This window comes from Pleurodeles waltl, chromosome 9 (genome assembly GCF_031143425.1).
Source record: "Pleurodeles waltl isolate 20211129_DDA chromosome 9, aPleWal1.hap1.20221129, whole genome shotgun sequence".
In the NCBI taxonomy this organism is placed as follows: domain Eukaryota; kingdom Metazoa; phylum Chordata; class Amphibia; order Caudata; family Salamandridae; genus Pleurodeles; species Pleurodeles waltl.
The window spans coordinates 744,010,125-744,024,806 of record NC_090448.1 but is presented as its reverse complement, the minus strand read 5'-3'; the positions used below and the strand labels follow the sequence as shown (position 1 = coordinate 744,024,806).

The 14,682-nt window shown below is 44.2% G+C and overlaps 1 protein-coding gene across 13 annotated transcripts in view; it reads left to right on the top strand.

Moving 5' to 3' along the window:
• Window positions 1–1,014: 1,014 nt before the first annotated feature.
• Window positions 1,015–14,682, top strand: part of KAT5 (lysine acetyltransferase 5) — a 623,375-nt gene continuing 609,707 nt past the window's right edge. For all 13 annotated transcript variants that reach the window (XM_069207870.1, XM_069207861.1, XM_069207869.1 and 10 more), the window contains exon 1: window positions 1,015–1,109. In XM_069207870.1, coding sequence (XP_069063971.1) covers window positions 1,098–1,109 — 12 coding nt within the window. In that variant the 5' untranslated portion in view covers window positions 1,015–1,097. The remainder of the gene's footprint in view (window positions 1,110–14,682) is intronic.

Sequence of the window (14,682 nt, the reverse complement as noted above, 5' to 3'; positions counted from 1 at the left end):
AATCTCAATTTTATCAAAGCATGGTTGGTCATACACTCTATAAACACAGTACAAATCAATAGCAAGAATAACTGCGCAATAAAAATGGCATATTTTAGATTCAGCAAAGAACCGACATCAACTGTTGTAAATGTCAGTGTTAACAATAAAGAATAGATAAAAGTCAATGACGTGCAGTTCCCATGGATAGAAGTGGATGCAGTGGCTTTCCCAAGCACACAGGTTAATGCAATGCAGTTCCAATCAACGCCATATTAATGGTCCAGGGCTTGGAGAGAACTTTAAGTCTGCATGCAGATTTGGAGACTGTCTCTGTATATTTTTCAATTGTTGGCACTCTAGGACTCCACAAGGAGTATTTTGGTCGAGCCTTTTCTTAGAAATCAGCATGTGGATCCTTTGGGAACAGGAGGTTCATTAAAAGGTAGTAGGTTACAGGTGTCATTCACATATTTTCTTGCTAGCCTTAGTATGACTGCGTAGCTGGAATGCACAACTTTTCTGATATGTCCCATTCAGAAAGACATTCACTCCTCAGTGCACAGTTTTCTCGTAATAGTGTGCAGTGCCAGTGATTGAATTCACTTTGCACGTCATTCCCCAACCACCACTACCAGCCTACACTGTCAGAGGGCCCTCATTGTGAGTATAGAAGCTGCACTGTCCTCGTTCACCTATGTGGTAGACATTATCTGTTTGGTGCGCTGGCCTGGGTGAGTTTTGGACTATGGTAATTGTTTCTAGTTCTATTAATGTCTTCTTTGATTCAGGCCAACACCCATGGACCTGGTAAACTTGACCATGCTGTATTAATAACCCGATGCGTCTTCGTATTTCATATTCAAACTTATTTCTCAATAAGTTATCGAATTATAATTCAGAATCTATTCTTTGTTACGAATCTTACTTTAAAATTGCATTATCGTGAGGAAAAGTGTACTGGTGGGCATTCAGAAATGGCCGCCGCGTCAACGTATTTGTCCGTAGACAATCCTGCTCGAGTTTCAATGGTGCTGGCGCTCTAGTCCAAGTGGCTCTCTATCATCCGTGACCTGGGCAAGGGGCGGGGCCGTGGGCGGAGTCGTCGAACGGGGAAGATGGCGGAGGTGGTGAGTGTCTGTGTCTCCAGCTTTGTAGAACCCATTTATGGCTATATTAGAAGTCAGATTCTGCCTTTCTCCAGAGTGTTGAATCCTGCCTCCCAGAATCTTGTCATTCAAGCCTCTATCTTATCTTTTAGTAGATTCGTAGTGTCAAGTCTGAGGCACTCGGGGAACCTTTGTTTTTTTAGTTTCAGGGCAAAGGAAAGATTATTTACTGCCGACTCATAGAAAACATTCAGCGAGTCCCAGTGTAGTAATGCTAAAGGTGCTCAAATGGACGTATGAATGGCCCTGGTAGCTGTGATGTGTTGATTGTGGGATTTCTTTGTAAGTGTATGAGATACTGTTATCTCGGCTCTGACTGCTAGAAAGTGGGTATCTGGGCCCTTTAACAGTCTATAAAAGAGTTATGTCATGTAAAGTAGGGTGTCTGTGTAAGCGCATGAAGGTTGTTGCACAGCAGGGTACCGTAAGCCTCCGCTGGAACTGTGTGAATGTGTCTTTCTTCATACCCTTCATACCTTACTCATTATAATGTGACCAGGAACCTCAACAAGGTGTTTCTAAACTCTGTGTAGAAATGAGTTAATCATAGTGGGCTCACTTGGACCGATGTGTTATATGCATTTATCCTTAATGTGGTGATACTACGGCTTTGCTCGTGGGTGCCGGGTAGAATGTTTTGTTTAGATTGTGAGGCAACATTCCAAGCGAGTCAGTTGCTGCCGAGGCTCCTTGGAAGTTGTTTGCTGAGGGACATTGTATAGGAAGATATTAAATGAAAAATACAAATATATACTCTTGTTAGTTCCGTTCTTCTGCGTTTCCATGACCACGACACCACATGAATTGACTACGAGTAATTTTGGGATGAGGAACCTGTTTAAATCTTCAATATTTGAATCAAGAAAAGTGTCCCTCAACGGTTGTGAGTTACATGATATTGCTTTTGCTGAACTTAAGGTACTGTGTATATTATACTAAATATTACTCAACTTCTCCGACTGTAGGCAGATTGGTACGGAAATTTAATCTATTTAAAGCTCACCTTCTACGCTGGAATGTTTTCAGCACGAGTTGTCAAGAGATTTGAAGAAGTCTTCTGGTACGATTAAAGGTGCAGTGTTTACAGTGCTAAAGGGGCAGGCCCAGGGAGAGAGTACTCAACAGATGGGAATGTGCACATTGGACATTTAAAGTTACAGGCACGACATTTACGGCATACAGGGAAGACAATTCGTCCCACTGCGAATTTCAGCACGTTTCTGTGGAGTACATGTATCTCCAGTGACGTGCACATTCTAGAAAGGAAAACGAAATGCAGTTTTGACTTTGAAGCGCACATCTTCGTATAATTATCTTGTTGGACACGGTGATGTGCACACCTTAATCTCTAAAGTGTCAGTACTTCCAGCGAGGTGCAGTGACTAAGTGCACATCTTTGTAGAAGTTTCTTCTGGGGCACGGTGATGTGCACACCATACTAAGCATCTGCGTTTTCAGTGATGTGCACACTTTAGATAAAAGGACCATATACAGTTTCTTTTGCTGATTGCACATTTTCGGACAAGTCGCTAGTAGGACACGATGATGTGCACATCTTGATAAAAGGATATTTATGTTATTGTTATTGTCCAGGAATGGAGTGATGTATTTATCATAGTTACTTACAAGTGCATCACATAATAACTGAAAGTTATAGGTTAGTTGATTAAACAGGTTTTGGTTTGACGGTCTATGAAATAGTTTAAGCTTGATCATGCAAATGGCAAATCTACCGTGTGCATTTTTAAATGAACCAGGTGTGCCTAAGGTGAAAGGGAGCCAGTGGTATAGGTAATTTAACAGTTATTTGGTTGCTATTGATGGTATGGGTTTTCCAGCGGCAAGGAAGAAAGCTATATTATTGTATAATTGCTTAGGGATTGAAGGACAGAGAATTTTTGATCATCAGCCTGTATTCTATTCGCAGATACGTGTTGATATGGGTGAATTCACGGAAGCAATCTTAAGATTAGAGAAACATTTTGCAAAATAGATTTTTCACACGTAAACAGGAGCATGAAACAATTGATAATTTTGTTGCTGAATTAAGAATTTTAGCTTCCTCGTGTGAATTTGCAGGATCTTTAGAACAATATTTAAGAGATCAGTTTGTGGTGAATTTTTTCAATCTTAAGGTGCTAGAAATAATTTTATGTGGTAGGGATCCCACTTAGGCAGAAACTCTAGAAATAGCTAGGTGCATCGAAAGATCTCTTATGGCTTCGAAAGAGTTAAATAAGAGTAAAATGAATTCATATGAACAAATTAATGCTGTTTCATACAAGAACAGGACTGGAACACAAAATAAAATTGAAGGAAAAATATGATAGAAACAATGCATGCTTTAAATGTGTGTCAAAGACTTGTTTAGCAAATGCTACAAATTGTCCTGCAGTTGAGAAATCACGCTCAAAATGCAAATAGTCTGGACATTTTGCACAATTGTGTAGAAATCCTGCTGAGTAATGCTGGTTGACAATGTGGAGACACAGTAAACTGATGCTATGGTGGGTGTAGATGAAACTTATAAAAGGATGGCGCTATCTATAAAGATGATTAGTACTGAGAATGAGAGTTCATAAAGGTGTAGAACCTGTCTGTGAGATAAGAATGGGTGACAGTATTATTCAGGGTATTGTTGATTCAGGATCACCCATTACTATCATTTCTGACCAATTATTTGGGGAAAAGTGGCAGGGGTTAAAATTACTTCTGCCTGACATACACACAGTAGCTTTTGGTGGTCAAGAAATTGATTTGTTTGGATATTTAATGGAGAACTTGCTTTATAAGGATAGATCAATTCATTCTAAGGTTTATGTAGCCAAGAGAGGATATAACATTTTAGGGTGGAAGGATCAGGGCAAATTTGGGATGGTTCGCAGACCCGATACGGTTGAACCAATTTCTTTGGTTGGGAAAATGGTTGAAGATCCTGGGTCTTTGGAAGGTGTTTTTATTAAAGCACAAAACTGTATTTGAAGGCAGGTTGGATGTGGTTAAAGGGTATGAACATAAGATTGTTCTGAAACCTAATGCTATTCCATTCATTCACAGTGTAAGGAATGTTCTGTTGAGCATGAGACAGAAACTTAAAGATCATTTAAATAAGTTGAGTGTAGATGGGGTGATTGAACCAATTGAATCCTCACAATGGATTTCTCCCACAGTAGTCGCAATTAAGAAGTCAGGAGACTTGAGACTCTGTGCTGACTTAAAATCCTTCAATAAAAACATCCAAGTTGATTGTTTTCCTCTACCCAGGATTCAGGATATGCTGGCACAGTTGATCTTAGAGCTGCTTACCATCAGGTTGAACTCAGTCCAGATTCTAGGGATTTAACAGCATTTAACACACCGTTTGGTGCATTTCGTTCTTCAGAATGCCGTTTGGCTTGGCGTCAGCGGATTCTGTGTTTCAGAAATGAATGTACCAGTTATTTGGAGAAGAAAGTGAAGTGTTTACGTATCACGACGACATTTTAATAGGCTCAGATTCAGTACAGTCTCATTTAACCAAACTTGACAGAGTATTAAGGATTCTGGAAGATCATGGGATGACAGTTTCAGAACATAAGTGTAAATTTATGTTGCTTGAGGTGGAATCTTTAGGTCATGTAATAAGTGCTGAGGGAATTAAACCAAAAAATTACCTATTGTCAGCAATAGAAAAGTGTTCACAACCAGTGGACAAAGATTAAGTAAGTTCCTTTCTGGGGTTGTGGGAATACTATACTAGGTTTGCGCAGAATTTTGCATTATAGAGTGAGCCTTTGCGATTACTATTAAGGAAGAATGTAAAATTTGTGTTGGAACAGGAGCAAAATAATGCATTTAATGTGTTGAAGAGACTCATAATTGAAGCACCAGCTATACAATCTTTTAATGATGAAGCCATGTCCGTTGTAACTGTAGGTGCCAGTAATTTAGGGTTTGGTGCAGTGTTAACTCAGTTGGACAAGGGTCCAGAATCTACTGTAGCGTTTGCATCTCGCAGACTGTCGGTTTCTGAAAAGAATTACAGCACAATTTGAAAAAGAAGCCTTAGCCTACGTATGGGGAGTTCATCATTTTTCAACTTACTTGTGGGGTAGAGAGTTTTTGGTTGTCATTGATCATAAACCCTTAATGCACTTGTGGAATGAAAAAGGGATGGGTAATGCTAGTCCAAGGTTGATTTGATTATTGTCTAAAATGCATGTATTTATTTTGAAGATGAAACATATTCCAGGAGGGGGAAATTGTAGGGCTCATTTTCTTTCTAGGTGTCCTATGGTTGAGCATGAGGACTTTGGAAACATTGTTGATAAGGAAAAAGAGAGAGTTATTTTTATGATTGATGAACTGGTTGCATCAGAAGGTGTAATTTACAGAGAATGCTGGGAAACCAAAGTGAGTGAGGATCAACTATTGAAGACTTTCAAGAACTATATTATGAGAGGATGTCCAAGAGAAAGTCAAGTTGAGGGATGAGTATAGATCATACTTTAAAATGAAAGAAGAATTGAGTGTGGAAAATAATTTGGTTATGAGGGGCACAAAGTTGATTCCTCCAATTGAATTAAGAAGTGGGTTGGTCAAATTAGCTAACAAGGGACATGTGTGTGTGTGTGTGTGTGTATGTATGTATGTATATATATATATATATATATATATATACATTCACTAGGAACAAGTTGCTTCTTTATTATTGGCCGGAAATGGATGTTAATGTTGAGGTGATGGTTGATAGTTGCGTAGTGAATTCACAAGCTGAGAATGCTATAGGCACTCGAAACACACCTTTGTGTCCAGTAGCTTTTCCTGAATGGCTGTGGGAAAAAATTGGCATGGATTTTATTGGACCAATTGGAGGGCTCAGCGGAGAGAAGAGATTTGTGTTAGTTGACTATCATTCCAAGTGGGTCGCGTATAAATTTTTGAGAGAATCCAACACACCCTGCATAATACATTTTTTAAGGAAGTTGTTCCAGTCAGAAGGGGTTTCTGCCTTTGTAGTTACGGATAATAGGGTGCAATTTGTATCACATAACACGAAAGCATTTTTTAAATGAAAAAAACAAATATATATACTCGTGTTGGTTCCTGTTCTTCGGTGTTTCCATGACCACAACACTATGCTAGTAAGAGAGTCTTGGGATTGTCATAACATTGATCATGGCGAACTCTTCAGCAGCATCTGATTCATAGATGGAATAAAACCAGTGACAGTGTCCGATGCTTGTGGCATCACCTAGAGTTAGTGTGGACAGGATACTACTACAACTGAAAGACACTACTCTAGGGCTTGGGAATAAGATAGTGCTTTGTGGGCCATTACTTCTGAGTATGAGAAAATCTCTCAGTTTATGTGATCAGCCCCATTTTTTTGGTGACTGGTGTTTCTGTTTTTTGAACTATGCACACTGGAGCACTGCTGTCCATTCCCCGGTATATACAGTGTGAGTCATAAAACAAGGTAAAATTGTCTAATCCCCAATCACAGTATCTAATTTTCCTGAATGGCATTAGTATAAGGTGCTTGGCATTGAAAGTTAAATGCCACCTATGGACTGCAGCACATTGTATGCCATCTACTCTACTGGCAAAGAAAACATAGCTTTATGCCTGCCTATGTAACCAGCCTGCTGCAGCTTTTAAAGCTGCATGCAGGCATGTCAGAATAACTATGTTGCTAGGAAAGAGCACTGCTTTTAAGTATTCACTCATATGTAGATCTTGTAGGCCCCAAGGTAGGGTGTCTAGTATTTGAAAATTGTACATGCAAGAATTGAATGTTGGCATGTACTCACAGAAACTAACATGACAGCTAGTTTCACTGTAGCTGCTCTTAAGAAGAAAACTAAAGTTCAGGTAAAGTAATTCTGCTCTCTTTGTTTGGTTTTGTATAAGCTACAGAGATGGTTCAACCAACTCTTCTCTAATCTTTTACCATAACGAGAAGGGTTGAAAATGTATTCCTCACACTGGCAAAAGTAGAAGTTCTTCCAGGTTTAGGAAAAAGGTAGATGGTGGGAAAGTGAACTTTTAAACGCTTAATAGATTTTCACATCAGCAAATCTACACATGTGTATTTGCTCGTGCTGAAATACACTTCACAAATATTTTCTAGGAGTACAATTTCCTGGTCTAGTTTTGTCAGCTTTTGTGAATTCATGAAAGCCACAAATTCAAAGAAGTATGTCAGGGGTGCACTTTTGTGACTTCAATTAAGAATTGGGTCCCTAATTAGGTCTGGGGTTAATAAAGACATTTTGTTTTTATTAATCTTCTATTTCTCTCTCTATCGGCTGGCGTTACTGCGAGTGATCACATTCTGCTCTTCCACAAAGAGCATATTGGCACACAAAGTAGTTTTATTCAGCGCCAGGAACTACTGTGGCAATCAGTGGGGTAGCAAAACTGGAAGGGGCTCCCCTGCAAAGAAGATGGAGGCCCCCCCCTCCAGACTCACTCAGGGCAGGTGCTGTGCTGAGAGGACCCCTTGGAGAGGGGATGCAGGGCCTTTGTTACACCACTGGTGTAACAACTTTTTTAGACCACAACTTTTTTTCTTTCTATTTGCCACTGTTTGTTACAATGGTGAGGGCCTGGCAGCTCCCACAACAATAAAGTGTTACAAAAGCCATGTCAATAAAAAGCCACACTTTGACAAAACCAAAAGACTCAGATCGGTTGGCTTTGCCAGTGCTTTATTTTCATGCTTCCCAAAATATTGTTGAAAATTGTTACACTGATTTTCTATTAGGAATATTTTTTTTGAAATACTAGCATGCATCAACACATTTTACTAAATGACGCCTCAAAGAAATAACATCTAAAATTTCATTATAGCGAAGCAAAGAATCATCACTCTTGCTTATAAGCTCCTGCAAACATTTGCATATAATCAGAGAGCATCCTGGGGGCATTATACTTAGCCTCATATTGTTAACAAACGTGTGTACACTTATTTTTTTGCTGGAACCACTGTCAGTAGTGCAGTATGACCTTAAAACTTTTATTTATAGCGCTCACCCTAGTAATGAAGGGTTTTCATTAATGAACACCAAATGCAAGTTTGAACAGCATTAACGTATGGACACAAATAATACCTCCAAGGCAGACAGTTCCCTTCTTTGTAAACTCCCAGCCAAAGGGTCTGTGTTGCAGGGGGTTGGGTCTACTTGTCCCAAGGACAAAATAAACATGAAAACATTTTGCCTTTGACCCCAAACAATATGTCCCAGGCGTTGGACGATAGGAATTCCACATCCCTGGGTGAATCCTCTCAGCTTAGGAAGGGCATTTGTGGAGGTGAATCCTCTCGACTTAGGAAGGGCATTTGGGGGAGGGTATTAACTTGAAATGGACCAGGGTTAGGCCTGTCCATCATATTTAGTTGTAATGGGAGATCTGGTATAGAGACACCTTTATTTCCTAGGCCCTCTTTGGTCAGCTTGGCACCAGCCCAGTGGCAGGGGAGGCTGGTCCCAGAAACAGTTTGCTGGGGTTATACCATTAGGCTCCATCGAGTAGCTTGGGATATTCCGGAAACTGATCAGTACCCTTGAAGTAGCTCTCTATAGTGAAGCTTAGCCTAGTACATCATTCAGAAGGTTTATACACATTAAAGAAGACAGCAGTGCTCTTTTTTTGACATAATTGTATTAATTTTTTAAAACAATGACATACAGCACAGCTATAATTACAGGTAGTTCCTCTGAGGGACCACAGTACAAATTAATGCAGAGATGACAGGTCCATAATTACAGCACAAACAACAGCCATATACAGAAGAGTAAAAAAGCAACATAATCAGTTAGGCAGCACTAAGATGATGCAACACTTTGGATTTGTACTTGAGATGGGGCGCATCTTCTCCTTCCAGAAGTTTGTCTGACATTGTTCAGTAGTCCTGAATGTCCTTGAGGACTTTCTCATCACTGTGTGCCATTTTAATTTGTATTTGCTCTGCTAACAGCCACTCACTGACCTATGTATAGTACATCTGTACCTGAGGGCCTTTGGGTGTAGCCAGTGTATCATTATCCTACGCTTGGCCAGTAAAACCAGTGACATGAATCTATAATGGATTTTACCATTCTGTCAGTCACGCTGTGTGGCCAGGAAATAAGAGTGTCTGCAATTACCAGAGAGGAGTTATCCAAGTGTGGGACTGCTGGAGTCAGAGATAAAGTGTGCAAGAGGGGTGCACAATCTTGGTCTAGTGTGCATACTGGAAATCCTCTGGCAGTGTGAGTATGACTAACCTAATTTTGGCCATCCCAACCTAATAATGACCATGACCATTGTATTGTGACCATCCTGACCATTACGTTGTCCACCTTTGCTATAGTGGTTGAGATAATTTGAGCATCAGTGGCATGTGATCCTAAAGCTTGTACATTTGAAGCAGATTTTGTCTATGTGGAGCATTTGTACATGAGAGGACTTTGAAGAAAATGCTAAACTGATGTTTGGTGACTGCGTCTTTGTTAAAAAACAAAAACTTGTATTTTGAAAGCAAAATTTAGGTTTCTTTTAGAAAAGAAGTCTGGGAAATGTACTTTTGTGTGCCCAAACCGGAAGCAGTATTTGATAGGAAAATATGTTTATTTTCAGAAACTGCTAAATAAAAAATTGTCACATTTCCAAAACATATTTAGAGCTCATTGTTGAATGGTAATTCTGATGGATACAACTACCTGTGGATTCCTCACCTACAGAATTTTCCCCATGCGCCATGTCTCAATGGAAATTTTCTTCTAGCTCTGCACGTCGACGATGACGTCACAATTGCCCGACTCCCACCCGACGCCGTATGACGTCACCCGGGCAATAAGAGGTCCTCGTCGACGTGCAGACGTCAGTTCCCTTTTTTCCGTGCCTTCGAGTAACGTTTTTTTCTTCGAGGCTACCAGGGAGCTACAGTTTCACTTTGGTGTAACAATGTCGCAGCCAAAGAAGTCTGGTTTTAAACCCTGTAAGCAGTGCGGAGGTCGGATGTGTGTCACGGACCCACATGACAATTGCTTGTGGTGTCTTAGTTCCGACCACGAAGTCGAGGCGTGTGGTTCATGTCAACGCATGAATCCAAAGGCCCTGAAAGAACAGGAGGCCAAGTTGTTTCTGGCTCGGTCCAAGAAGAAGAAGAAGCATCATCACAGAGAATCTTCTTCTAAATCCTCGAGGTCTCATCGGCGTCATCGGGACTCACGGCGCCGGCATGGATCACGGCGCTGGTCGAGCAGGGGCCGCTCCCGTTTGAGATTACCATCGGCTCGACGTCGACTACGTGGGAGGTCAGCCGAACTGTTACGCCTCCGACAACTCCAGCTTCACCGGCGTCTCTACGGTCTGTGTATGAAGTTGATCTGCATCAGGAGCCGAGGGCTTCTCCGGAGCAGCTGGAGATGCCTGAGCCGACGCCGGCTTCGCCGTAAGCACCGGCTCCTCAAAGTTATCCGGCATTCCCGGCGCCGGGCACGAATCCGGCAGCATTCCTTAATGCTGTGTTTAATATCTTTGCCACCATGGTGCCTGGAGGTGTGCATGCGGGGCCGTCAGGTCCTTTGGCCTTCGACATGGGTGTTCCGGCTTCTTACAGGCCGATGCCCTTCATGCCCTTTCTTCCTTCGGGAAGTACCGCTTTGGCGCCGATGCCTATGGCGTCGCCCAGAAGACCGGTGATGCCGACGACGTCCACTGTCCCGGCGCCGATGGATTCACCAAGGATCCAATCAAAATTAAAGATGCCTGTGGCGCCGAGGGATCCGGCGTCGGATGACTCAGCGGATCAACGCCGTCCTAGGTCTTCGGCGTCGCCTGACGCCTTATCAACGCCGGGGATCGAGCCCAGGCTCCGCTCCAGATGGTTGGCTGTGAGGCTACTGGAGGAGCAGGAATATGAGAAGCAGTACTTGGAGGAAGGGGAGATCAAGGAGCCGTCAGGGGACCTGCAAGGTTTGGACACGGCAAGTGGTCTAGACACTTCCCCGGAGTGGGACTTGACTTCTCTGGGGGAGTATACGGAGGCGGCTGCCTCTTTTCATGCTGTGGTGCGGAAGGCAGCAGACTTTTTGGACCTTCCGCTTCCAGTGGCGGATGTTAAGACCAACATCCTTACTGAGGTGTTGCATCCAGCATCAGCTGTGGCGGAGCCGCTTCTTCCATTCAATTAGGCTCTTATGGACCCTATTAGGGAAGTGTGGAAAAAGCCGGTGACTTCGACTGCCGTGAACAGGTCAGTGGCGAGACGATATCGAGTGGCCCCAGGTGATCCGGCATTTTTGTCCAAGCACCCAACTCCGGAGAGTTTGGTTGTACAAGCTTCGTGTTCCTCTTGTTCTTCTCATGGGTCGTTTCCAGGAGTTCCCGCAGACAGGGAGTCTAAGAGAATGGACCAGTCAGCTAAAAAAGCCTTCTCGTCATGTAGCATGGCTTTGAAATCCACAAATGCTACTTGCATTTTAGGACAATACATTTATGCCCTTATGGACGAGGCTAAGGGGCACCCTGGATTGTCTCAGGAGGTGCAGAACCTTTTGTCAGACACTCAGGCGGCAACCCAGGTGATTCAATCTGGGCTGGACCCCTCGGACTCGGTGGCTAGGGCTATTGGCACGTCCATAGCGATGAGGCGGCATGCCTGGCTGCGATCGTCAGGGTTCTCTCCTGATGTTCAGACCACACTGCTTGACCTGCCATTTGATGGAGACAAACATTTTGGATCGAAAGCCAACTCTGCCTTGGAGCGGTTTAAGGAGAGTAGAGCCACGGCAAGATCCTTGGGACTGCAAGCAGCCAACTCCTCTTCTTTAAGGTCATTTAGGAGGTTTAGAGGATTTGGTCATGGCGCTTCCTTTCGTGGCAGGCTTCATGCGGCAGGACCGCAATCTTCAGGAGCTCTCCCTTATAGATCATTCAGGGTCAGGGGTAGAGTATGCACTAGAGGGGCCGCCCAGCAGCACTCTGCCTCTTCCTCCGGAGGGGTGCAGCTGGGAAAGCAACCTTAGTTCTCCATCACTCCCTGTTTACACATCTCCTGTAGGGGGGAGACTATCTCACTTTCTTCACATGTTGGAGTCAATAACATCAGACTCCTGGGTCACAGATATTGTGGGGAAAGGTTATGCTCTTCCCTTTTAGGGGTTTCCTCCTCCCATCCCTCCCGCCCATCCTTCTGTTCGGAAGACCACCTTCTGTTACTGCAACAAGAGGTGCTATCCCTTTTGTCGAAAGGCGCAGTGGAGTTGGTTCCAGAGCAGGAGAAGGGTCAGGGCTGCTATTCAAGATACTTCCTGTTTCCAAAAGGATGGTTGTAGGAGGCTGGACTGGCTTGTAGTGAGTACCTAGGGGTACTTGCACCAGGCCCAGTTATCCCTTATTAGTGTATAGGGTGTCTAGCAGCATAGGGTGATAGATAATGGTAGCTTAGCAGAGCAGCTTAGGCTGAACTAGGAGACGAGTGAAGCTCCTACAGTACCACTAGTGTCATATGCACAATATCATAAGAAAACACAATACACAGATATACTAAAAATAAAGGTACTTTATTTTTATGACAATATGCCAAAAGTATCTCAGTGAGTACCCTCAGTATGAGGATAGCAAATATACACAAGATATATGTACACAATACCAAAATATGCAGTAATAGTATTAGAAAACAGTGCAAACAATGTATAGTTACAATAGGATGCAATGGAGACACATAGGGATAGGGGCAACACAAACCATATACTCCAAAAGTGGAATGCGAACCACGAATGGACCCCAAACCTATGTGACCATGTAGAGGGTCGCTGGGACTATTAGAAAATAGTAAGGGTTAGAAAAATAGCCCACCCCAAGACCCTGAAAAGTGAGTGCAAAGTGCACTAAAGTTCCCCAAAGGACATAGAAGTCGTGATAGGGGAATTCTGCAGGAAAGACACAAACCAACGATGGATTTCCAGTCGAGGGTACCTGTGGAACAAGGGGACCAAGTCCAAAAGTCACTAGCAAGTCGGAGATGGGCAGATGCCCAGGAAATGCCAGCTGTGGGTGCAAAGGAGCTGCTACTGGACAGTAGAAGCGTAGGTTTCTGCAAGAACGACAAGGGCTAGAGACTTCCCCTTTGGAGGATGGATCCCTCACGCCGTGGAGAGTCGTGCAGAAGTGTTTTCCCGCCGAAAGACCGCCAACAAGCCATGCTAGCTGCAAATCGTGCGGTTAGTGTTTTTGGATGCTGCTGTGGCCCAGGAGGGACCAGGAAGTCGCCAATTGCGTCAGGGGACAGAGGGGGCGTCGAGCAAGACAAGGAGCCCTCTCAGCAGCAGGCAGCACCCGCAGAAGTGCCAGAAACAGGCACTACGAGGATACGTGAAACGGTGCTCACCCGAAGTCGCACAAAGGAGTCCCACGTCGCCGGAGAACAACTTAGGAGGTCGTGCAATGCAGGTTAGAGTGCCGTGGACCCAGGCTGGACTGTGCACAAAGGATTTCTGCCGGAAGTGCACGGAGGCCGGAGTAGCTGCAAAAGTCGCGGTTCCCAGCAATGCAGTCTGGCGTGGGGAGGCAAGGACTTACCTCCACCAAACTTGGACTGAAGAGTCACTGGACTGTGGGAGTCACTTGGACAGAGTTTCTGGATTCAAGGGACCTCGCTCGTCGTGCTGAGAGGAGACCCAAGGTACCGGTGATGCAGTTCTTTGGTGCCTGCGGTTGCAGGGGGACGATTCCGTCGACCCACGGGAGATTTCTTCGGAGCTTCTAGTGCAGAGAGGAGGAAGACTACCCCCACAGCATGCACCACCAGGAAAACAGTCGAGAAGGCGGCAGGATCAGCATTACAGAGTTGCAGTAGTCATCTTCGCTACTATGTTGCAGTTTTGCAGGCTTCCAGCGCGGTCAGCAGTCGATTCCTTGGCAGAAGGTGAAGAGAGAGATGCAGAGGAACTCGGATGAGCTCTTGCATTCGTTATCTAAAGAATCCCCAGAGACAGAGACCCTAAATAGCCAGAAAAGAGGGTTCGGCTACTTAGGAGAGAAGATAGGCTAGCAACACCTGAAGGAGCCTATCAGAAGGAGTCTCTGACGTCACCTGCTGGCACTGGCCACTCAGAGCAGTCCAGTGTGCCAGCAGCACCTCTGTTTCCATGATGGCAGAGGTCTGGAGCACACTGGAGGAGCTCTGGGCACCTCCCAGGGGAGGTACAGGTCAGGGGAGTGGTCACTCCCCTTTCCTTTGTCCAGTTTCGCGCCAGAGCAGGGCTAAGGGGTCCCTGAACCGGTGTAGACTGGCTTATGCAGAAATGGGCACCATATGTGCCCATGAAAGCATTTCCAGAGGCTGGGGGAGGCTACTCCTCCCCTGCCTTCACACCATTTTCCAAAGGGAGAGGGTGTAACACCCTCTCTCAGAGGAAGTCCTTTGTTCTGCCATCCTGGGCCAGGCCTGGCTGGACCCCAAGAGGGCAGAAGCCTGTCTGAGGTGTTGGCAGCAGCAGCAGCTGCAGTGAAACCCCGGGAAAGGCAGTTTGGCAGTACCAGGGTCTGTGCTACAGACCAC